General features: G+C 41.5%; 1 protein-coding gene across 2 annotated transcripts in view; it reads left to right on the forward strand.

Moving 5' to 3' along the window:
- The first annotated feature begins 280 nt into the window (after positions 1 to 280).
- The window catches only part of Ostm1 (osteoclastogenesis associated transmembrane protein 1), a 29,001-nt gene continuing 4,749 nt past the window's right edge, over positions 281 to 24,532 (forward strand). The window contains exons 1-5 of one of the 2 annotated variants that reach the window (XM_070011053.1): positions 290 to 735; positions 4,880 to 4,994; positions 19,721 to 19,818; positions 21,327 to 21,494; positions 23,783 to 23,948. In XM_070011053.1, the coding sequence (XP_069867154.1) occupies positions 334 to 735; positions 4,880 to 4,994; positions 19,721 to 19,818; positions 21,327 to 21,494; positions 23,783 to 23,948 (949 nt within the window). In that variant the 5' untranslated portion in view covers positions 290 to 333. Of the gene's footprint in view, positions 736 to 4,879; positions 4,995 to 19,720; positions 19,819 to 21,326; positions 21,495 to 23,782; positions 23,949 to 24,532 lie in introns of both variants that reach the window. The other variant, XM_070011055.1, reaches the window with a different exon arrangement.

Consider the following 24,532-nt stretch of genomic DNA (forward strand, 5'->3'; position numbering starts at 1 on the left):
TCAGAAGCCAGATTCGGAAGCTGTAACTGTCCTAGGTGCTGGGCGAGTGCTTGAATGCCGACAGCGACCTCCATGGGGGCTGCAGGGTCGCTGTGTGGGTCTGAACTCACAGCCTCGCCATCCCCAGCGCACCAGGGGGCCCAAGGCGCGCTCCCGGGCTGAAGGGGGACGATGGGCGGGGCTCCGCACCGTGGGGGCGTGGCTATGGGCGGGGTCCGCGCCGCGTGACCCAGCGCCCGGCGTGCGCCCGCGGAAGCAGGAAGCGGCGGCTGTCTGTCACCGGCTGGGGGCGGGGAAGCGGTGGTTTGCGACCTGCGTCTTGCGAACCGGGTGATGGATCCCAACCCTACCGAGGCGCGGCGAAGGCCGTCGCTGCCGTGGTGGCTGCCGCTGGTGCCGCTGCTGTGGTCGAGGATGGCCCGGGGCGCGCTCCCTTTCGGCAGCAGTCCGCATAGGGTCTTTCCCGATGTCCTGTCGGAGCAGCAGTTGCTGGAGGCGGAGGACATGACCCTGTCCCTGCTGCAGGACCGAGGGCCGGGGCCACTGTCGCTGCCGCCCGATCTGCCGGACCTGCGTCCCGAGTGCCGGGAGCTGCTGCTCGACTTTGCCCACAGCAGCGCGGAGCTGACCCGGTGCGTGGTGCGCAGCGCCCGGCCCGTGCGCCTCTGCCAGACCTGCTACCCGCTCTTCCAACAGGTCGCCAGCAAGATGGACAACATCAGCCGAGCCGTGGGGGTGGGTACGGACGCACCCGGGGTCGGGGGCGCCGGGGACGCGGGGGAGGCGATGATGGAAAGGGGTTGGGCTGTGTCCGGAACTTGGGCATTAGAAAATGCAGATGACACCAGGGGCTTGAGGGTAGGACTTTTCCTTTCCCTCCATGGATGCGATGTGGGGTATCTTGTGGAAACATGCTTGCAGATGGATAGAATGGTTTCCTTGGCGGGCCTGCCTTCCTGACCTTTTCCCACGCTCTTCCCCGTCGTCCCAGCTTCTTCCCATCTTGTACTTTTCAGGAAGGATCCTTCAGAAACTTTGTGTTTAAGAGCTGGACCTTTACAGCCAGAAACGCTCAGATCAACTAATTTCTAATGATGTGACCTTGAATTAGTGACTTTTTAAAAAGCCTTAGTTTTCTACTCTATAAATGGTGTGTGTACACACACGTGTGTGTGTGTGTGTGTGTGTGCATTAAAAAGATTAAAAACGATGGAAATTCCTTTTCCTGATTAGTGATCATGACATCTGGAGCTAGTGTACTCTGGGCCAAATTATATTCTCTTGCCTTTTTTTTTCTCATTTGCAAAGTTAAGGATAATGGGAGGTAATAGAAAGCTAGCAATTAATAGCTAGGAAACAGTAAGATTGGGTCATTCTTAGTCCCCTGGGGAATTTTCTGATCATGTAATAGGTGCTGTGAAGGATTTAACTTAAAAAAAAAAAAAAAAGGAAGACACAGTTCCTGCCCCTAAGTACTGTAGAGGCCTAGGACTAGGAAAGGATTACAGTGCCTGGGCTAGTAAGAGTCACAGGACTTGTGTTAAAGGAAAAATAAGAATGACATTGGAAGCCAGGCATTGGTCTGTAATCCTAGCTATTCAGTAGGCTGAAGTCTGAGGATCATGGTTCAAAGCCAGACCAGGCAGGAAAGTCCATAAGACTCTTATCTACAGTTAACTGCCAGAAAACCAGAGGTGGAGCTGTGGCTCAAAGTTACAGTGTTAGCCTTGAGCAAAAATAAACTTAGGGACAGCACCCAGGCTCTGAGTTCAAGCCCCATGGGGGATGGGGTGGGTGGGAGAAGAATAACAATGGAATTGGGGACTAGAAAATTTCCTTTTGTAGTGAGAGCACAGCAGATTGTCTCATGAAAATGTGGTTGAAATTATGTCTTGTATCATAATTGATTTGACCAAATACAAACTTGTACATAGTTGCATATTGTCTTAAGTCAGCCTGAAATTGGATTTCTTTGCACTAAATAAATTTTGTAGCCAAGCACTCTGTAAGGAGCTAGTTTTCAAGGCAGCTTAAATAGATTTAAATTGTGTGAAATGTAAAATGTCTACTTCATCAAGGTATGATATGGCATCATATTTAATTTTTAGTTTTGAATAGTTAGATAAGTTGTTTTTAGTTTTTTTTTGTATTCTAAATAACAAGTTCTGTTGTTACAAATCAAGATACAAAGCTTGAGTCTTTATTTTTTTCAATATAGGGCTTATTCAATTCCAGCTTTCTTCATGAATCGTTCCAAGTTTCTTCCAGTGGCACTAGTGTTTTCCCCAACTGAACTGTTCCACATATTAAGCATTCATTTGACTCTATTGTATTAATTTTTTAAATAGCCAGTCATCTACTTATGAAGATGCAACTTAAGTAACAGACCACGCTTAGGTGATTACATCACCAGCAGCACTTCAGGTGGCAGTAGGGTAGCTAGGTCAAATTGCCATTTATCAGTTGCTCTGTGTCAAGCATTGCACCAAGTGATTACTATGTTCTTTCATTTATCTTAGTTATAGTACAGCCCCAGAGAGGCTAGGTCATTAGCTAATGACTCAAGCTTGTCTGATTCCTTAAGTCAACACTATATAAGAATTAATAAAAGGCTAGGGATGAGCTCAGTGGCAGAGCACTGCCTAATGAAGTTCTGGCTTTGCTCCCTAGACACACACACACACACACACACACGCACGCACGCACGCACGCACCCACGCACGCACATACATACACACACACACACACACAGAACTAATGAAGATTCTTTTTTCTGTTACTACGGATATTGCTCTAAAACCAATTCCCCAAAAGGAACTTTAAAAATGTTTGTTTCCTGTCTGCAGTGGCTCATGCCTATGACCCTAACTACTCAGGAGGCTGAGATCAGGAAGATTTGTGACTCAAGGCCAGGGTGGTCCAAAAGTTGGAGAGGCTCCATCTCAACCCATAAAAAACCCCAAAAATTAGTTGTGATAGTGTGTGCTTGTCATCCTAGCTCTACAGGAACCATTAATAAGATTGAGATCCAGCTTAGCTCAGGCACTGGTGAGACCCTATTTTGAAAAGTAACGAAGCAAAAAATACTGGCTAACATGGCTCAGGTGGTAGAGTGCCTATCTACCGAGGCTCTAAAGTACCAGTACCTCAAAAATTTTTTTCTTTAATTCACTGTTTTAAAACCAAGCAAACCGGGTGCCAGTGGTCACGCTGGTAATCCTAGCTACTCAGGAGGCTGAAATCTGAGGACCACAGTTCAAAGCCAGCCCAGGCAGGAAAGTTCCTTAGACTCTTATCTCCAATTAACCACCTGAAAACCGGAAGTGGCACTATGGCTCGAGCGGTAGAGTGTTTGCCTTGAGCTGAAGAGCTAAGAACAGAACCTAGGCCCAGAGTTCAAGCCCCAGAACTGACCCCCCCCCCCAAAAAAAGGAAGCAAGCATTTTTTAAGATTCTATTTATTTATTTTTTATTTTTGTAGATCCAGGGATTGAACTCAAGGCCTTGTACTTGTTCAGCAAGTACTCCTTAAGCCATGTACCAGTCCTTTTGCTGTTTATTTATTTTTCAGGTATAAGGTCTAGATTGCCCTTTGCCAAAATACTCCTATTTTTACATTCCAAATGGTTTGAATTACAGTCATGTATCATCATACCTGGCTAGATCAATCTTTTAATGAGCCACAAGGAGGATTGCTTCCCAAAATGAGTGTCAATGATATTTTAAAGCAAGAGTTCTTCCAGTAAGTCTGACTTCTGGTTCTCATCTCACATAGCTGGTGGCTTCTTTCCCCGCAGTTAGCAGTTTGTCTTTTTTTAGTTTCCACACCATATAATCCCTCATCTCATGTCTATGGAGGTTCTTGCTCTAGCATTAGTGGTGTTCTCCTACACTTTTCTTATCCTTGTAACTCCAGGATTTGTTTAATGCCTGACAAGTAGTAGGGTTAAATAGCTTTGAAAGAATGCTCAGTGGGACTTAGTTATTTGCTTGGGGACAAGAAAAAGGAAATAGATAAGGATGAAGTAATTTAGACACTTGGGTTTATTACTTACATAGCCTCAGTTTCTTTCATAATTAAAATGATCTGTAGAAAACACATTTTTCTGAGCACAAACTAGGAACTAAATGGATATGTGATTTGATTTACTTGTGGATTATAAAACTGAAAAGATGAAACCAAATAATTTGAGATTATTTATCCAAGGATTAGTATATATATATATATATATATATCATGTTCACTATAGAAAAATTTAGACAGCTGGGTGCTGGTGGCTCATGCCTGTAATCCTAGCTAAATCAGGAAGCTGAGATCTGAGGATCACAGTTCAAAGCCAACCTGGGAAGGAGAGTCCATTATACTCTTATCTCCAATAAACTACCAGAAAAACCAGAAGTGGCACTGTGGCTCATTGCCTTGAGCTGAAGAGCTGGTGGACAGTGTCCAGATGCAGAGTTCAAGCCCCACAACTAACAAAAAATAAAAAAATTGGGCAGTATGAGAGAAGCAAAAGTGAAAATAAAAATTGCTACACTTCTGTTACCCACAGCTACCTACTGCTATGTTTTGATCAAAGTTCCAGAATATTCTCCCATGTAAAAAAGAGAAGACATAATAGCTTAGACTTAAGTAGCTGAGATCCTCCTGTAGAACAAAAAGTCAAGATGCAAAGATTTTCTTTTCTTGCCACTGAAGTCCATGTTCATAAGTGTTACCGCCTAATTGTTTTATCATCATGGTTATTATTAATGCCACCATTAACTGGCCATACTTAAAAAGTTTCTAATAAATAATTTAATCATCTTTATAAGGTATTTATCTCAAGCTGTTGGAAAGTCTAAGAATATTCAGATTGTACTTTTATTTTTGTTTCAGAATAACTCAGAGAGTCAGAGTTGTGCCAAAAGCCTCTTAATGGCAGATAGAATGCAAATAGTTGTGATTCTCTCCGAGTTTTTTAATACCACATGGCAGGAAGCAAATTGTGCAAGTAAGTAATTCTTTCATTTCTATTTTATATTTGTGTCTCAGTAATATAGTTAAGATTTTATTTTATTGAATTTTAGACTCTTTGAAGCTAGACAATACTCGTTACTAAGCTTGAATGGATGGTCATTAGCATGATGTATTAGTGTAAATAATTTAATGAATACTGAAAGTCCAAAATGTATAGCAGTTAATATGAGCTTTAGTCAGCCATGGGTTTGATTCTGACTGTTTCGTAGTAGCTATCTGGTTTGAGACAATGACCTTTGCCACTTAGAACTCTCATTTCCTTAGGAAATTGTTGCTAATATCAGAACCTCTATTATCCAATTGCTTTAAAATTAATTTTTTTTTTGTCAATTGTGGGGCTTGAACCCTGGTCCTGGTCCTCAGCTCTTCAGTTCAAGGCAAGCGCTCTACCACTTGAGTCACAGTGCTACATCCAGTTTTCTAGTGGTTTATTAGAGATAAGAGTCTAATGGACTTTCTGTCTGGCTGGCTTTGAACCTCGATTCTCAGATCTCAGCCTTCTGAGTAGCTAGGATTACAGGCATGAGCCACCAGTGCCTGGCTAAGTTAAAAAATTTACAAATAACGTAAGTGTTCTTATTTAAGCAATATAGCTTCTGGCAAAATAGTGAGAGATTGGGAGCATGAGAAAAGGAATAACAAATCAACATTGAATTAAATAAAATTTCCCAATTTGTTTCATAAATCTTGTCTCATTTGAGCTTCACAAAAGTCCTGGGAGATAGAATGAAGATATGAGTATAAATGAACTTTAGAGTCTAGAACTCAGTTCAGAAAGCTTTGTGATTGTTCATCTGAGTAGACAGGGGCTGGGAAGGTGGCTCAATGGTAGAGCGCTTGCCTTGCATGCCTGAGGCCCTGGATTCGATTCCTCAGCACCACATAAGCAAAAAGAAAAAAGCCGGAAGTGGCATTGTGGTTCAAGTGGTAGAGTGCTAGCCTTGAACTGAAGAGCTGAGGGACAGCGCCCAGGCCCAGAGTTCAGGCCCCACGACCGGACCTCCCCCCCCCCCAAAAAAAAAACAAACAACATCTGAGTAGACAATGTTTTCTTATTAATTTATGCCAATTTTTTTCCCCTTGGGGAATTGAAACCTTCAAGAATGCTAAACACATGCTGTACCACAGCCTCTTTTATTCCCCCTGATGGTACCAGGGCTTGAATTTAGAGCCTTACACTTGCTCAGCTTGCTTGCTAACAGTTGTTGCTTTACCACTTGAGCCCTGCCTCCAGTCCAGATTTTTCTGATTGATTAGAGATAGAGTCTTACAGACTTTTCTTTCTTAGGCTGGCTTGGAACCTTGATCTCCAGCTCTCAGCCTACTCAGTAGCTAGGATTTCAGGCAAGCGCTCTACCACTGAGCCACCTTCCCAGCCCATACTTTGTATTTTAGAAAACCTAATCTTATATTATTATTTTTTTTTTTTGGGGGGGGTCTGGCTGTTGGGCCTGAACTCTGGGCCTGGGCGCTGTCCCTCAGCTCTTCAGCTCAAGGCTAGCACTCTACCACTTGAGCCACAGCACCACTTCCGGCTTTTTTCTTTTTGCTTATGTGGTGCTGAGGAATCGAACCCAGGGCCTCAGGCATGCAAGGCAAGCGTTCTACCACTGAGCCATCTTCCCAGCCCCTAATCTTATATTAAATACATAAAAGATTATCCAAGAATGGTGGTTCATACCTGTAATATTAGTTTCTCAGGATGCTGCAACTAGGAGGAGTGTGGTTTTAGACCATCCCTGGCAAAAGTTCATGAGACATTGCCCCCCTCTCCATCTCATTGGAAGAATCTGTGCCTAGTGGCATGTTCCTTCCATCCCCGTATGGCAAGAAACATAAATAAGGGCTGGGAAAGTGGCTCAGTGGTAGAGTGCTTGCCTTGCATGCATGAGGTCCTGGGTTTGCTTCCTCAGCACCACATAAACAGAAAAAGCCTGAAGTGGTGCTGTGGCTCAAGTGGTAGAGCGCTAGCCTTGAGCTGAAGAGCTGAGGGACAGCACCTAGGCCCAGAGTTCAGGCCCCACAACTGTCCAAAAAAAAAGGAAAAAAAAGAAACATAAATAAGGGTATGGCAATATAGGCTGGCTCAGATAAAATGGGAAACCCTGTTTTAAGAAATCGGGGGCTGGGGCTGGGAAGGTGGGTCAGTGGTAGAGCGCTTGCCTTGCATGCATGAGGCCCTGGGTTCGATTCTTCAGCACCACATAAGCAAAAAGCAAAAAAAAAAAAAAAAAGCCGAAAGTGGCACTGTGGCTCAAGTGGTAGAGCACTAGCCTTGAGCTGAAGAGCTGAGGGACAGTGCCCAGGCCCAGAGTTCAGGTCCCACAATCGGACCCCCCCCCAAAAAAAAAAGAAATCGGGGGGAGGAGGTATGCTGGAAATGTGGTTCAGTAGTAGAGTGCTTGCTTAACTTTGCATGAAGCCTTAGGTTTGATTCCTCAGTATCTACCACATGAACAGAAAAAGCTGGAAATGGTGCTGTGGCTTATGGTTGAGTTGAGTGCTAGCCTTGAGCACAGAGAGTCTCAGGGACAGTGCCCAGGCCCTGAGTTTAAGTTCCAGGACTGGCAAAAAAAATGGGGAGAGGGGGAAGGGCTACAGATGTGACTCAGTAGAGAATACTTTCTTATTTTAATGATGTAAAATGCTTCCTTTTACCTTTGCATTTAAAACCAACTCCAGTGAACAAATGTAACAATGGTACTCACTAGATACTATGTTGAAAATGAATGATATAACTTGTGGGAGGGGATGGAAGGGAAAAACTGGGAGTAAAGGAAGGAGTGACATTATCCAAAAGAAATATACTACTAGCTGGGGGCTGTGGCTTACGCCTGTAATCCTAGCTACTCAGGAGGTTGAGATCTGAGGATCACGGTTCAAAGCCAGCCCAGGCAGGAAAGTCTGTGAGACTCTTATCTCCAATAAACCACTAGAAAACCGGAAGTGGTGGCTGTGGCTCAAGCGGTAGAGTGTTCGCCTTAAGCTGAAGAGCTGAGGGACAGAGCCCAAGCCCAGAGTTCAAGCCCCATGGCCGACAAAACAAAGCAAAACAAAAAAAAAAATGTACTATTTACCTGACTTACGTAACGGTAACCCTGCTGTATATCATTATAATAGACATTAAAAAATTAAACTAGTAAAACAAATTCCCTACTTAGAGAGGCATCTTTTTTTTTTTTTTAAATATCATTGGCCCCGTAAAACTGTGTAAAAAGGAATAGGATATAGCTCAGTGGTAGGGGGCTTGCCCATCACGTGAGGTAAGGTGAGCTTAGTCACCACTGCTGCAAAACAAAACAAAACAAAACAAAACAAAGTCAAAGTAAAAGAAGATAAAGTGTATTTGCTTATCTTAAATTTTTAATAAACTGGACAAAGATAATCTTGTCATACTAAAATTTTAAACAAATTCTGACTGGTCAGAAGTCTGCCTAGGATGCTATAATTTTATATTCACACAAAAATCAGAATGTATATAATAAAAACCTAATTTCTTTATTACCTGTCTTTGTTAAACAGAAAAAAGGGCTGATACTTTTTTCTATGTATATGAAAAAAAATTTTTTTTTGAATAAGGGAAAGGTTATTTGAAAGTGAAAGACAAATCATAAAAGAAAGTGACAGCCGGGCGCTGGTGGCTCATACCTATAATCTTAGCTACTCAGGAGGCTGAGATCTAAGGATTGTGGTTCAAAGCCAGCCTGGACAGGAAAGTTCATGAGACTCTTATCTCCAATAAACCACCAGAATACCGGAAGTGGCACTGTGGCTCAATTGGCAGAATGCTGGCCTTGAGCTAAAGAGCTGAGGGATAACGCCCCCAGGCCCACAGTATAAGACCCACAACCGACAAAAAAAGAAAAAAAAAGTGACAAACTCTCCATGTGGAGAGGGGCTCAAAGAGTAGTCTGTGTATGAAATTGTTAAAACACCAATCAGTAACTCAGTGATCTAATTATTACATTTACATATAGCACAGCTTATAAGTGATGCCAAAAATAGGAATCTTGGTAGTAAACATACAGTGTAGCACCTAAAAGGAAAGCTGGAAGAAAATGACCGAGAATAATATCCACTAATTTATTAATTTTTAATTTAATTTTTAATGATTATTATAAAGGTGATGTAGAAAGGGGTTACAGTTACATAATACAGATAATGAGTATATTTCTTTTTGAACAACATTACCCCTTCCCTTGCATCCCCACCCACAAGTTGTGTATAGTTCATTTTCAACCCAGTGTCTAGTGAGTACCACTGCTGTATTTGTTCACCTTTTGAGCCTCCATTTCTGTGCTCCCCCTTACCCTCCCAAAGACAGATAAACGAACAAGAAAACAAAAAACAGCAAAGGAAAAACTCTTGTTTTCATTTCTTGGAGTTCATTTCAATAAGTATCAGTTTATATGATCAGATGTACTTAGGCATTGTGCCTTTGTGTTCCTCTCCTAAGACTATTCTCCTTTGGTCTTACTGTGTATAAATAACCACAAGTTGTTTTTTTTTAATTTATTTATCTATTTATTTATTGGGTCTGGGGCTTGAACTCTGGGCCTGGGCATTGTCTCTAACTCAAGGCTGGTAGCACTCTACCACTTGGGCTACAGCGCCACTTCCAGCTTTTTCTATGATTAATTGCCCAAGCTGGCTTTGAACTGTAATTCTTAGATCTCAGTCTCTTGAATAGCTAGGATTGCAGACATGAGCCACTGGCACCTGGCCCACTAATTTCTTAAAACCTTGTTTACTAATGCTTGAGGTAGTATGTGATCCATTTGATATAAAATGTCTGTTCCTTGTATCTTTTGATATACAATATCTGTACCTTTCCTTCCTTTTGTTAGTAAATGCAATACATGTTATTTTGTTAGTAAATGCTATAAATATTCAGGTAATAACTCCTCCCCATCCTGCTAGATATGGAAGCTGGGGCAGGTCTAGATGAGCTATCTTGTCTAGCTTGAGCCATACCTTCAGCCTGGTAAAATCTGTTTACATTGCTATAACAAAACACCACAGAGAGCTGGAAATATGGTTTAGTGGTAGAGTGCTTACCTAGCATGCATGAAGCCCTGGATTCAATTCCTCAGTACCACATAAACAGAAAAAGCCAGAAGTGCGGCTGTGGCTCAAGTGGTAGAGTGCTAGCCTTGAACAAAAGGAGTTCAAGGACAGTGCCCAGGCTCTGAGTTCAAGCCCCAGGAATGGCAAAAAAAAAAAAAAAAAAAAAAGAAAAAAAAGAAAAAGGAAAAGGGAAGGAAGGAAGGAAGGAAGGGAGGAAGGAAGGAAGGAAGGAAGGAAGGAAGGAAGGAAGGAAGGAAGGAAGGAAGGAAGGAAGGAAGGAAGGAAGACCACAGACTGGGTGATTTATTTCTCACAGTTCTGGAAGCTGAGAAGTCCAAGATCATAGAGCTGGTAGGTTCTTTAAAAATGGTACTACCTGTTCTGTTCTCATCTGGTGGAATGTGCAGAAAGGGCAAAAGAGGGACAGTGCTGTATCTTCACATAGAAAAAGAGCTCAAGAGTCATAAAGCTATGCCTGCAGTAAGTACCACATGGACACTGCCAAGATTTATAGCTTGAACTTTATGGAGTTTTGATCTGAGCTGTACTTGGCCTACTTGAACCATAGCCAGGATTGTTGGGTCTTCCTCCGTCCCATGAAAGGGGGACAGGGTCCGAGGAAAGGTAAGTGCGCTGCTCACCGGTTCCCCAGCCTCCCTCGGCCCCTAGACAATCAGACACAGTGGGGAGTCAAGTCAAGCAGGAAGAAAACTCCTTTATTAACACAGAGCAGCCCTTTTTAAAGTAAAAAAGAGCGGGTGGCATGGCAGGGGAGGAAGAGGAACCAATCACTGTCAAGGTCACACCCTATTATGCATCTAAGCTTCCATGGGCTGGTTACGCACTGAAAGTAAAGCCAATTGGGCTCTGCCCACTCAACTCCCTCTCAGCGCCATCTTTGCTGCCCATGTGCTCTACACAGGATGGCATAGGACTGTGTCTTGCGAAGTCATAGATCTCATTAAGATCTCATTAAGTTCTTATGCCCTTGAGAATCTGGCACTGTGTGCCTGTGATGGAAAGCCAGTCTTGAACATGCTATCTGGATTGTCTTCTCATTGTCTTCATGGTGAAAATTGGGCTCCTTCTGTCTATATTAATCTCCAGATCAAAAGGCCACTTGGCCACACCCTTGGTTTTCTCTTCTAAGCCTACTCTTTTTTGGGAATTTTCCAAATCTACATACTCTACATATGTTTTGATTATAAATTCCAATCCCAGCTCATTTTGTTACCAGTAGTTGAGAGGCTGTAGATGTCTTTGGTTCTTCGGTGCAGAATGTAAAATGGGGACCCTGTCCTGGGTGCAACAACAGCAACAACAATAAGGAAAAACCCACAAAGAATAAGAAAATGGTAAAGAGTGATCTATCTATATCTATCTATCTATCTATCTATCTATCTATCTATTTTTATTTATTTATTTATTTATTTTGGTCCGGTCGTGGGGCCTGAACTCTGGGCCTGGGTACTGCCCCTCAGCTCTTCCGCTCAAGGCTAGCGCTCTACCACTTGAGCCACAGCGCCACTTCCGGCTTTTTTCTTTTTGCTTATGTGGTGCTGAGGAATTGAACCCAGGGCCTCAGGCATACAAGGCAAGCGCTCTACCACCGAGCCACCTTCCCAGCCCCTATTTATTTATTTTTAAAGAGTGATTTAAAGCAAAAGTATACCTCATGGGCCAAGGTGGGCAGTTTGAATAAGGATGGATTGCATGGAAGCTGTTAGGCTTGAGTTTTTATCCAATAAGGTGGGGCATGAAATGAGGCCACAAAAATTATTTGTATTGTAATATAGCCAAGTAGCATATACCTGCAGTGAAAATAATGTTAAAATATTGTTAGAAATACATGAAATTGGAAGTGGAGCTGTGGTTCAAGTGGTAGAGCACTAACCTTGAGCTAAAGAAGCTAAGGGACAGGGCCAAGGCCCTGAGTTCAGGACTGGCACACACACACACACACACACACACACACACACACACACACATGCACATCAAGACAAATATTATTTTTTTAAAAAAAACAGGAAATACATGGAATTGTATCGGAGCAGCAAAGTAAATAGATTTTCAGTAGCTAGCCCAGGAAGAACATCATCACATTACTAAATCTTAAGAAGAAACTACAATATAAAGATATATAAGCAGTATTTATTTATTTATTTATTTATGTCCATTGTGGGGCTTGAACTCTGGGCTTGGGCGCTGTCCCTGAGTTCTCAGCTCAAGGCTAGTGCTCTACCACTTGAGCCACAGCACCAATGCCAGTTTTCTGGTGGTTTATTGGAGATAAGAGTCTCATGGACTTTCCTGCCTGGGCTGGTTTTGAACCACTATCCTCATATCTCAGCCTCCTGAGTAGCCAGGGTGACAGATGTGAGCTACCAGTGCCCAGCCTAGCAGAATTTATTTTTATTGGGTCAATAGTCAGAATGTGTTATCCTCATTATGCTCATGCCCCAATCTGCTGTTTGGAAACTGGATAAATTTAGACTCCACTACAAATAAATATGTGAGACTAACTGGGGTCAGTTGGCTTACCCTATAATCCTGGTTCCTAAGGAGGCTGAGATCTGAAGATTAAGGTTCAAAGCTAGCCTGAGCAGATGAAAGAGACTCTCACTTCTAACTAACCTGCAAAAAGCTGGAGAAGTAGAGGTATGGTTCAAGTAGTAGAATACCAACAGTAAGTAAAAAAGCTAAGTGAGAGGGAGAGGCCCTGAGTTCAAGCCCTAGTACTGCACACACACACACACACACACACACACACACACACACACACACACACACACACAGTATGTGCAAATAGACTTTTCCCTTTAAGTTGATGACAGTCACACATGCATACTCTTTCCTTTCTATTTCTCATTATTCAAATTTCAATCTTACTATTTGAATTTTTTGAATTAGCATATATTAATATGAGGGGATTTCATTATGAAAACTATGTAGATGTACAGTACTTTGAAACTCCTTGTTTTTGTTTTTGTTTTTTTGGTTGGTGGCACTGAATTTGGAATCCAGGATCTCCTGCTTATTAGACAGGTGTTCTACCACTTGAGCAATGCCCCTTTAATTTTCTTATTAAATTTAAATATGGGGGCTGGGAATGTGCCTTAGTGGTAGAATGCTTGCCTAACATGCATGAAATCCTGGGTTCAATTCCTCAGTACCATATACACAGAAAAAGCTGGAAGTGGCACTGTGGCTCAAGCGGTATAGTGCTAGCCTTGAACAAAAAGAGCTCAGGGGCAGTGCCAAGTCCCTGAGTTCAAGCCCTAGGACTGGTGAAAAAAAAACCCCACAAAAAACAAACTTACTTATGAAGTTTCCATAGTTTGTTCTGTACAAGATTTGAAAACAGCAGAGATCTTTACACAAACTGGCAATAGGTACAAAACACTATTTAAAGATGAACAATTCCTGGTAGAGTTATTTTAGTAGGTTTCTGATAAGGTCTTCACTTGAATTTTTGAACCTTTAAGAATGCCTCTTGAGCTGAGGGCTCTAGCCCTCCCTGTGACAGACGCTGGGCTAATTTGTCCTTGATGAGGTCCCATTGATTATCTGAGATGAGGAAAATTTATAATGACTACTTCACTTGGTGCTTATAGGAAGCTTTATTATTGCTAATATTCTTTAACTTACCGCTTTCTAAAATACATAGCTTCTTACTATTTATAACTTTATACTCTCAATTCCTGGAAAAGGATAAAAGAAAGATTCACTAGGGTTTCTTTATTTTAAATTGCAAAGTCAGGGTTCTTTGGATAATGAAGACATATTCAACTTCATTTATAAATGAACTCCTTTGTGTCTTCTAATTCCACTGCCTAACAATTGTTAGGAAAAAAAATGGTGACACTACAGTAATGTGGTACTTAACCAGATGCTCAGGATACATTAGTTTTAGTTTCATTTTCAAATTACTTTATGTGAAAAGCAACTGACTGTGAGTAAAGTGGAAGAGATTAAGATCTTTGTTCTTCGAGAGAATTTCTTAATAAATTACCATATCTGTCTATCTATATATATTTGCTAGTACTAGGGTAAACTTTCTCAACACCTTGCATTTGTAAGCTTGCTACTACTTGATCCAGACCTCTAGCCTTGCATGTTGATGATTATTTTCTGCCTAGCCTTGCTTCAAAACACAGTTTTCTGAGCCAGGTGCCAGTTGCTCACACCTGTAATGCTAGCTACTCAGGAGGCTAAAAACAAACCAACCCACAGTCTTCTGGATCTTAGCCTCCTGAGTCACTAGGATTACAAGGCATGAACCATAGGCACCAGACTTAAATGAACATTTTTTGTTTATTGCGCCAGTCCTTTAGTTTGAACTCAGGGCCTGGATGTTGTCCCAGAAAGTCTTTTGATCAAGGCTAGTGCTTTACCACTTGAGCCAGACCTCCACTTCTGGGTATTTTTTTTGAGTAGTTTATTAGAGAGAAGAGTCGTACTTAGGAGGCTGAGATCTGAGGCTCTTGGCTACTCCCAGCTTGAGCAGGAAAGTCCATGGGACTATTACTTCCAGAAAACCACCAGAAACCAAAAGTGGCTCTGTGGCTTAAAGTGGTAGTGCACTAGCCTTGACTAAAAAGCTGAGGGACAATGCCCAGACCCTGATTTCAAGTCCATGACACCACACACACACACTCTCTCTCTCTCTCTCTCTCTCTCTCTCTCTCTCTCTCTCTCTCTCTCTCTCTCTCTCTCTCTCTCTCTCTCTCTCACAGATTTTCCTGCCAGGGCTGGCTTTGAACCAAAATCCTCAGATTTTAGCCTCCTAAGTAGCTAGGATTACAGGGATAAGCCTGGCTTACATTACCTTTTTATTTTTGAAAAATATTTTCAGGTAGGGACACAAGTGGGTTCTTCTTTCTTGCTATTGTTTTTAACATATTTATAATGTACTATGTGATTTTTTTTGTTTCTTTTGTATGTTCTTCCCCCATGGTATAACTCTTAATTTCACTGTATTTGATTCTGGTGCCCTTCATCTTGTATATACATTTTTCTAATTTGAGGAGGGTAGGGGAAATAACAAAATGTTGAAATAAGGATACAGGTTGACCCATTGTAACAATGAGATATACAAGACACTATGTTGAAAACTAACTTTATAACTTGCAGGGTGTGTGTGTGTGGGGGGGAGGTTGAGGAAGTGGAGAGGGAAGCGATTGTAGGGGAAAAGCAAAGGAGGAGGTAACAATGCTCCTCAATTGGAAATGTACTATTACCTTACTCATATAACTGTAACCCCTCTGTACAGTATTTTTACAATAAAAAAATTTTTTTTCAGGGCTGGACCATTTGTAAGGAAATGGAAAGATTTGGAAAAAAATAATATTAAATGAAGTAAGCCAGACCTATGGGTTCCCTCATTTGTAATTAGTATATGTCTAGCATAGTCATAGAAGAGGATCACAGTAGCTCAACAGCTATGTAAATATGACCATATAAAATGATGCTAAGTGAAATGAACTCCAAGATATGGAAACAAGAGGGGTTTTTTTTGTTACTGTTTTTAATGTACTATGTAAAGTTATTTCATTTTTCTTTTGCTTTTTTCCTTTGTTTATGTAGTTGCTTATATTTCATAAAATAATCTTCAAGATTTAGAATAAATAACAATAAAAAGAAAAAATATATTTTCAGGGCTTGGAAGGTGGCTCAATGGTAGCGCGCTTGCCTTGCATACATGAGGCCCCAGGTTTGATTTCCTCAGCACCACATCAGCAGAAAAAGCTGGAAGTGGAACTGTTGCTCAAGTGGTAGAGCACTAGCCTTGACTGAAGAGCTGAGGGACAGTGCCCAGGCCCAGAGTTCAGGCTCCATGACCACCACCACCACCAACAACATATATATGTATATATATAAATATATTTTTTCATTATCTGAAGTTATACAAAGGAGTTGCCATTCAATGTATACAATGAATGTTGATCAATGGTACCCTTTCAGTATTCTCATCCATCCTTCTGATCCCACCCCTTCCTTTTCTTAAATTTGGTAGAATATATGTTAAGGTGGGGTTTTGTTTTGTTTTGTTCTTCTTTTTTTTTTACTGCATTCTTTCCCAGTTCTTCTGTTCACTCATCTAACCCTTCTCCTTTACTTTGTCTCACCACTTTGAAGTACTTTTTTCTTGGTGTTTATTTTGTTAAATTACCTTTAAAGAAATAATTGATTTTAATTGCGTATTTTGCAAGGAAAAAGTTACTGTTGCTCTCTCTAAAATGGAGAAATGGTAGCTTTTGCCTCATAAAATTATTATGTGAATTAAGTGAGTTAATAATGTGTTTAAAGTGTAAACGGTGCTTGGAACATAAGTACTTAGCAAATGCTTTCACTGTAATGATGTCGTTTCTCACAGCACACAGCTAGCTTTAGACATGTCCTAGTGTTATTATTCAGTCTCTCTTAGCCAACTAAGCTCTTTGCATCACCACCTTCTTCCTCCATTCTTTCAATATTGTGTTGCTCTCGCCTCTCCCTAGTTTTCTGAGTAAGGTGGGTGCACTATAAAACTATGTGTTAAAATTAAGGGAGCTAGGAGTAGGGCTGGCCAGAGATAGGAGAATGCAAATGTTTGGAGCAACCCCTATGAAACAATTCATATGCATCTATAAGTATTGTTTTATGGTTCAGAAACCAGGAGAAATGAATTTGAATTGGGTCCTGTGTTGTGATTTTAGATTTTTCTTCAATAGTGTTCTTGTTGTTGTTGTTTTTTGGGTCCAGTCGTGGGGCCTGAACTCTGGGCCTGGGCGCTGTCCCTCAGCTCTTCAGCTCAAGGCTAGCACTCTACCACTTGAGCCACAGCTCCACTTCTGGCTTTTTTCTTTTTGCTTATGTGGTGCTGAGGAATCGAACCCAGGGCCTCAGGCATGCAAGGCAAGTGCTCTACCACTGAGCCACCTTCCCAGCCCTTCAATAGTGTTCTTTAAGCAGACCGGGAGTAGAGAATGCAGGATATTTGTGGGTATCTTGTAGGAAAAGAGGAGGGGGTTGATTTTTTTTGTTGTTGTTGTTGGTCATGTGGCTTGAACTCTGGGCTTGGGCGCTGTCCTTCAGCTCTTCAGCTCAAGGTGAACACTCTTCCACTTCAGCCACAGCGCCACTTCAGAGAGTGGGGTTTGAGAGAGTGAGATGCAAATGGCTGGCTCCAGTTCTGGGACATGAAGCCAGACTGTTGATAGCAGGCTGTCACACAGGGAGAACAAGACAAAGGAACAACGAGCAGCCTCACCAGATGGGAACTGGACACATAAGTGGTATTATATTCTGACATCAAACTCAAAAGGAATGAATGAGCCTGAGCTAATGCTAAGCAAGTTTCAGAGAAATACAATTTATGTAACATGTTTAGAAATAGATACAACTATTCTGGCAGGGTGCTGGTAGCTCACACCTGTAATCCTAGCTACTCAGGAGGATGAAATCTGAGGATCATGGATCAAAGCCAGCCCAGGGCAGGAAAGTACATGAGATGCTTATCTCCAATCAACCACCAGAAAATCAGAAGTGGATCTGTGGCTGTTTAAAATGGTAGAGTGCTAGCCTTGAGCAAAAGAGCTCAGAGAGATCACCCAAGCCCTGGGTTGAAGCCCCATGACCAACAAAACAAAAACAAACAAAAAAAACCCCTCAACTATTCAGTGTAATTTCAAACTTGAAGCCTTTTTCGTCAGTATTTTAGACAAAATTTTTACTGGTCTCTCTGCACCCTTAACTCATTATAGAAAAAACAAATGAATCTAGTAGCTTAGTAGCAGAATGTTTGCCTAGCATCCACAAAACTCTGGGTTCAGTGCCCAGTACCTTTCCTCCTAAAAAAAATTAGTGAAAGGGACTTGTGGGAGCATGCCTTCAATGGTGGAGCACTTGACTACCAAGTACAACACCCTGAGTTCAGTCACCACTAGTGCCAAAAACATTTTAAGAGAGATGAGGGGAAGGGACTAGAAAGGGTATTAAGGGGATGAATTTGATCAAAGTACATTATATCCATGTTGTAAATATTACCATGAAGCCCCTTTGTACAGTTAATTTACGATAATATATATATATATATTTTTTTTTTTGGTCCAGTTGTGGGGCCTGAACTCTGGGCCTGGGCGCTGTCCCTCAGCTCTTCAGCTCAAGGCTAGCACTCTACCACTTGAGCCACAGCACCACTTCTGGCTTTTCTCTCTTTGCCTATGTGGTGCTGAGGAATCGAACTCAGGGCCTCATGCATGCAAGGCAAGCGCTCTACCACTGAGCCACCTTCCCAGCCCAATATTTTTTTTAAAGAAAGAGCACATTGGGACTGGGAAGTTGGCTCAGTAGTAGAGTGCTTGCCTTGCATGCATGAGGCCCTGGGTTTGATTTCTCAGCACAACATAAGCAAAAAAAAAAAAAAAAGCCGGAAGTGGCACGGTGGCTCAAGTGGTAGAGCGCTAGCCTTGAGCTGAAGAGCTGAGTGACAGTGCCCAGGCCCAGAATTCAGGTCCCATGAATGAGCCCCCCCCCAAAAAAAAGAGCACATTTGCCAGGCAGCAGTGGCTCACATCTATAATCTGAGGATCATGGTTCAAAGCCAGTTCAGGCAGCAAAGTCCCCAGTAAACCACAGATAACTGGACGTGGTGCTGTGGCTCAAGAGGTAGAGCGCTAGCCTTTAGCTGAAGAGCTGAGGGACAGCGCCCAGGCCAACCAAAAAAAAGAAGAAAAAAGAGCACATCCGTACTCACTAGACACTATGTTGAAAATGAACTATATAACTTGTGTGTGGGAGGGAAAAACTGGGAGCAGGGAGGAAAGGGGTTATATGGTCCAAAAGAAAAGTACTCATTACCTGAATTATGTAACTGTAACCCTTCTGTACATCACCTTTATAATAACAATAAAAATGGAAAAGAAAGCAAATTAAAAAGGCTGTCAGTTGGTACAATAAATGAACTTCTTAGTGAAGTCGAAAGAGATAAAGAGCTACTAAATTTGGCACAAAAATAAAAAGGCATAAAAATTTAGCGAAAAAGTTTTATGCCTAAATAGCATTTTTAAGACAGCATAAGAAGCCAGCCACTGGTGGCTCACACCTGAAGTTCTTGCTGAGATCTAGAGGATCTCCATTTGAAGGCCATCCTGGGAAGAAAAGTCCACAAGATTCCATCTCCAGAATAACCATCAAAAAGCTGGCCTAGAGTCATGACTCAAGTGTTAAGACCACCAACTGAGGACGCAAGCTGAGAGAAACAGCATTTGATAGCTATTTTTCATGATTATGACATTTCACCATTAAAGGTCAATATTAATTTTAATTGGTTCTGTATATTATTTTTTAAGATTTTCATGGAAATGGTTATGATTTAAAAGAAAACTTTTAAGTGGTAGAGTACTAGCCTTGAGCTGAAGAGCTCAGGGGCAGCACCCAGTCCCAGAGTTCAAGCCCCATGATTGACAAAAAAAGAAAGAAGAAAAAGTAAAGAAAAAGAAAACTTTTGGAAAAGGTAAACTTCCTGTATTTGGAAAATTCTCTAATGCAGGGTACTATGTGTTTATTAGAATAAAGAATTACCATAGCAAAAACAGAAGGTGACAACATGTAATTATTACTTGTGATATATTAACTTACTTTTCTTGGCAGATTGTTTAACAAACAACAGTGAAAATTTATCAAACAGTACAGAACATTTCCTCACTCTGTTTAACCAGACCTTGACCTGCTTTGAACATAATCTTCAGGTATTTCTTTTTTTTTAAAATATTTTATTTTATTTTATTTGAGAACATACTGTACAGAGGGGTTACAATTACATGGGCAGGATAATGCATACATTTCTTACCAAGCATTGCAGCCTCCTCCTTTGTTTACCCTTCACCTCCCTTCCCAGCCTCTCCCCTCCCCCCAATCTTCAGGTATTTCAACTACTGTCTTATACAAATGTATGTGCTCCAAGTTCCTTATATATTCTGGATTTTAATCCCCTATCAGAAGAATATTTATTCCCTGTTGGAAGAATAGCCAGGAGAGATTTTCTCTCAGCTTATTGCCTGTCTTTTTCTTTTGGTAATTGTTTCCTTTGCTGTGCAGACCTTTTAAATTTGATATAATTTTATTAGTCAAATTCTTGCTCTTATTTTCTGAATCATTGGATTGCTGAATTCAGAAAGTTGTGGCCTATCCTTATGTCTTCAAATATTTTCTTTTTTTGTTTGTGCTGATACTGGATCTTGAACGCAGAGCCTGAGCATTATCCCTTAGCTTTTTCTGCTCAGGACAAGAGCTCTACCAATTGAGCCACACTTATACTTCCAGGTTTTTTAGTGGCTAGTTGGAGATAAAAGTCTTCTGGACTTTCTTTCCTGGGCTGGCTTCAAACTGTGATCCTCAGACCTCAGCTTCCTGAGTAGCTAGGATTACTAGTGTGAGCCACCAGCTCCCAGCTTCTTTGATCCATTTTTATTTTATTTTATTTTTATTTTTTTAATCCATTTTTAAATTGGTGTAAGGAATGGATCTAGTTTCAATGTCCCACATGTGGATTAACATATAGGGTATCCAGTGTTCCTAGGCCTATTTGTTAAAGATATTTTCCTGTCTAATTCAGTTTTGGCATCTTTGTCAAGAATAAGAGAGCTGGGGCTGGGAAGGTGGCTCAGTGGTAGAGTGCTTGCCTTGCATGCATGAGGCTCTGAGTTTGATTCCTCAGCACCGCATAAGCAGAAAAAGCCGAAAGTGACACAGTGGCTCAAATGGTAGAGTGCTAGCCTTGAGCTGAAGAGCTGAGGGACAGTGCCCAGGCCAAATTCAAGTCCCATGACCGACAAATAATAATAATAATAATGATAAAGAATAAGAGTATGTGTGTGTGTGTGTATCTATAACTGTGTGGGCTTATTTCTGGGTACAACCAGCTTTTTTTTTTTTTGGCCAGTCCTGGGGCTTGAACTCAGAGCCTACGTACTCTCCCTGAACTTCTTTTTACTCAAGGCTAGCACTCTACCACTTGAACCACAGTACCACTTCTGTTTTTTTCTGTTTTTATGTGGTACTGATGAACTGAACCCAGGGCTTCATGCATGCTAGGCAAGCACTAAGCCACATTCCCAGCCATACAACCAGCATTTTTAATACACTATGCACTATATTGTCACTGTCCTCTGGGCAAGAAGGAGAAGGCAAATAATTCATATTGCAAAGATGGGTGTAATGTTAGTGATGTATATTACATCTTCCCTTCTCGTTTTAGGGGAGCTCACACAGTCTACTACCACCAAAAAATTACTCTGAAGTTTGCAAAAACTGTCATGCAGCATACAAAAGTCTCAGTAGTTTGTATAATGAAATGCAAAAAATGAATGACCTTGAGAAGAAGGCTGAACCTGGAACACATTTGTGCATTGATGTAGAAGATGCAGTAAGTACTTTGCTATGGTATGATGCATGCTTTGCAGGGTTCATCAAAGTGTCTTCACTGGTACTATCTTTTGGAGATAGCTTGGAGTATGCATATGCTCTTGTCAACAGAAATAGCTAAAATAGTTAGGTTTTAGAATATCCTGGTCTGTCAAACTAAAATAAAAATCAATCAAGGGCTTTATAAGTGAGTTGACAATTTGGCATTACTGGGATTGAAACTCAGAGCCTAGGCCCTGTCCCTTAGCTTTGTGTGTGGTATGTGTATGTGTATGTGTGTGTGTGTGTGTGTGTGTGTGTGTGTGTGTGTGTGTGTGTGAGTGTGTGTGTGTTTGTGTGTCAGTCATGGGGCCTGAACTCTGGGCCTGGGCGCTATCCCTCTTCAGCTCAAAGCTACTGTTCTAACACTTGAGCCACAGCGCCACTTTCAGCTTTTTTTGCTTATGTGGTGCTGAGGAATCAAACCCAGAGCCTCATGCATGCAAGGCAAGCGCTCTACCACTGAACCACCTTCCCAGCTCCCTTTAGCTTTTTTTGCTCAAGGCCAGTATTCTACCACTTGAGCCACATCTGCACTTCCAGCTTTTTGCTCGTTAATTGGAGATAAAAAGTTTCCGTCTTATATTTATGAACTTGTTGCTAATTAAATGTTTCTATGTTTTACTAAAATATTTTTCAAAAGCCATTCCTAATTTATGTCCACCTATTGTGACCCTAAACCATTTGTCTTTAGTCTGTCTCATCTGACTAAAATATAAGCCATGTGAGTACAAGGATGATGATTTTGATGATTTTGATGATGATGATGATGATGATGATGATGATGATGATGATGATGATGATGATGATGATGTTGATGATGTTATTGTGATCATGGGACTTGAATTCAGGGCCTGGGCACTGTCCCTAAGTTTTTCTGCTCAAGGCTAATGCTCTATCACTTTGAGCCATAGCTCTACTTCTAGTTTTCTGGTGGTTAATTGGAGATAAGAGTCTCATTGATTTTGCTGCCTGGGCTGCCTTTGAAACATGATCCTCGGATCTTAGCCTTCTGAGTAGCTAGGATTACAGGCATGAGCTGCCAGTGCCTGTCCACAAGGGTTATTTTATTTGCTCATCATTCAGTATGTCCACTGATGCCCTGCATAAATGGTCAAGGAAAGAACTTTTTCTTCCCCATTGTATAGCCTGCCTTTACACAGGGCACCACTAGATGGCGTTGGCACGAATGAGATACCTGAGAAAGCATTAGAGGATAACAGAAACTGGTTCAATGTAGAGAACTTGAGGTGAAAATTGACAAGCTTACTACTGGTTGAGAATAATGAGTGTGAGTTATTGTAGCAGCTCAGAGGAAACTAGTGAATAAATAATATTTAAGAAGGCAAAAAGTAGGGCTGGGAATGTGGCTCAGTGGTAGAGTGCTTGCCTAGCATTCATGAAGCCCTGGGTTTGATTCCTCAGTACCATATAAGCAGAAAAAGCCGGAAGTGGCACTGTGGCTCAAATGGTAGAGCACTATCCTTGAGCACAGAGTGGCTCAGGGACAGAGCCCAGGCCCTGAGTTCAAGGCCCAAGAATGGTTAAAAAAAACCAAAAAGGTAAAAAGTGCTTATAATGGCTACACCTGAGGACATTTGTTTGTTTGTAATTCACTTCTCCTTTAATAGTACTTGACTTGTAACAGGCTCTCAATGTATTCTTGTTAGCATAGTTCTCTGAAAGATGTGAGTAGTTAACATTCTAGCATACATTGGTCAATATTATGACTTTCGAATATGGCATTTCTGTGTAGATACAATTTGTACACAAGACAGTCTATTTCCAAGTCAGAAGAAATTATTCTCAACCATCAATAGTTTTTTTTGGGGGGTGGTCCTGGATTGAACTGAGGGCCTGGGTGTTGTCCTTTAGTGTTTTTGTTCAAGGCTAACATTCTGCCATTTGAGCCACAGCTTCCACTTCTAGCTTTGTGTGACTCTGTGTGTGTGTGTGTGTGTGTGTGTGTGTGTGTGTGTGTGTGTGTGTGTGTGTTTAATTAGGGATAAAAGTCTCACAGACTTTCCTGCCTGGATTGGCTTCAAACTACTATCCTCAGATCTCAGTCTCCTTCGTAGCTAGGATTACAGGGATAAGCCACTGGGGCCGGGCTACCAATAGATTTTTTTTTTAGGACAGTGTATTTAGTCTAAATTCTGAATGCCTATTTAGATATTAACAAAATATTAAGAAAAGTTCAGACAAGTTCAATATAAAGTAGAATAACGTTGTTATTGGTCATTGTTTCAGATGAATATTACTCGCAAACTCTGGAGCCGAACTTTCAACTGCTCAGTCCCTTGCAGTGATACCGTGCCCGTCATTGCCGTTTCTGTGTTCATCCTCTTTCTACCTGTTGTCTTCTACCTTAGTAGCTTCCTACACTCAGAGCAAAAGAAACGCAAACTCATTCTACGTAAGTTTCTTTTTACAGCTGTTGGTTTAGATAACAGTCTGTATTTAAAAGTTTTAGGGGACTGGGGGAATAGCTCACTGTATAACTTTTGCTTAACATGCGTGAGGCTCTCTCTGCTTAAAAACAAAAACAAAGGCCTCAGGCACATTTTAGAAATGATGAGTATATAAAGGGCTGGGAAGTTGGCTCAGTGGTAGAGCGCTTGCCTTGCATGCCTGAGGTCCTGGGTTCGATTCCTCAGCACCACATAAGCAAAAAGAAAAAAGCTGGAAGTGGCGCTGTGGCTCAAGTGGTAGAGCACTAGCCTTGAGCTGAAGAGCTGAGGGACAGCCCCCAGGCCCAGAGTACAAGCCCCACAACTGGAACCCCCCCAAAAAAAAATTGTGGATAGAAATGATGAGTATATTAGCTTGAAATGTCTCTCTACATCTTAGATATAGGAGTTTTCTTAGTGCAGATAACCAAAAATCAGAGAACCAAAACTCAGGTGATTATTTGAGAAAGCTAGATTGCCCCCAGATGGGGCAGCATCGGAGCAGAGTGGTGTCAGTAGTGCAGTCTGCAATGGTAGAACCTCCTCAGAG

Source organism: Dipodomys merriami, unplaced genomic scaffold (assembly GCF_024711535.1).
Source record: "Dipodomys merriami isolate MVZ:Mamm:240054 unplaced genomic scaffold, mDipMer1.0.p SCAF_8, whole genome shotgun sequence".
Taxonomy (NCBI): Eukaryota; Metazoa; Chordata; class Mammalia; order Rodentia; family Heteromyidae; genus Dipodomys; species Dipodomys merriami.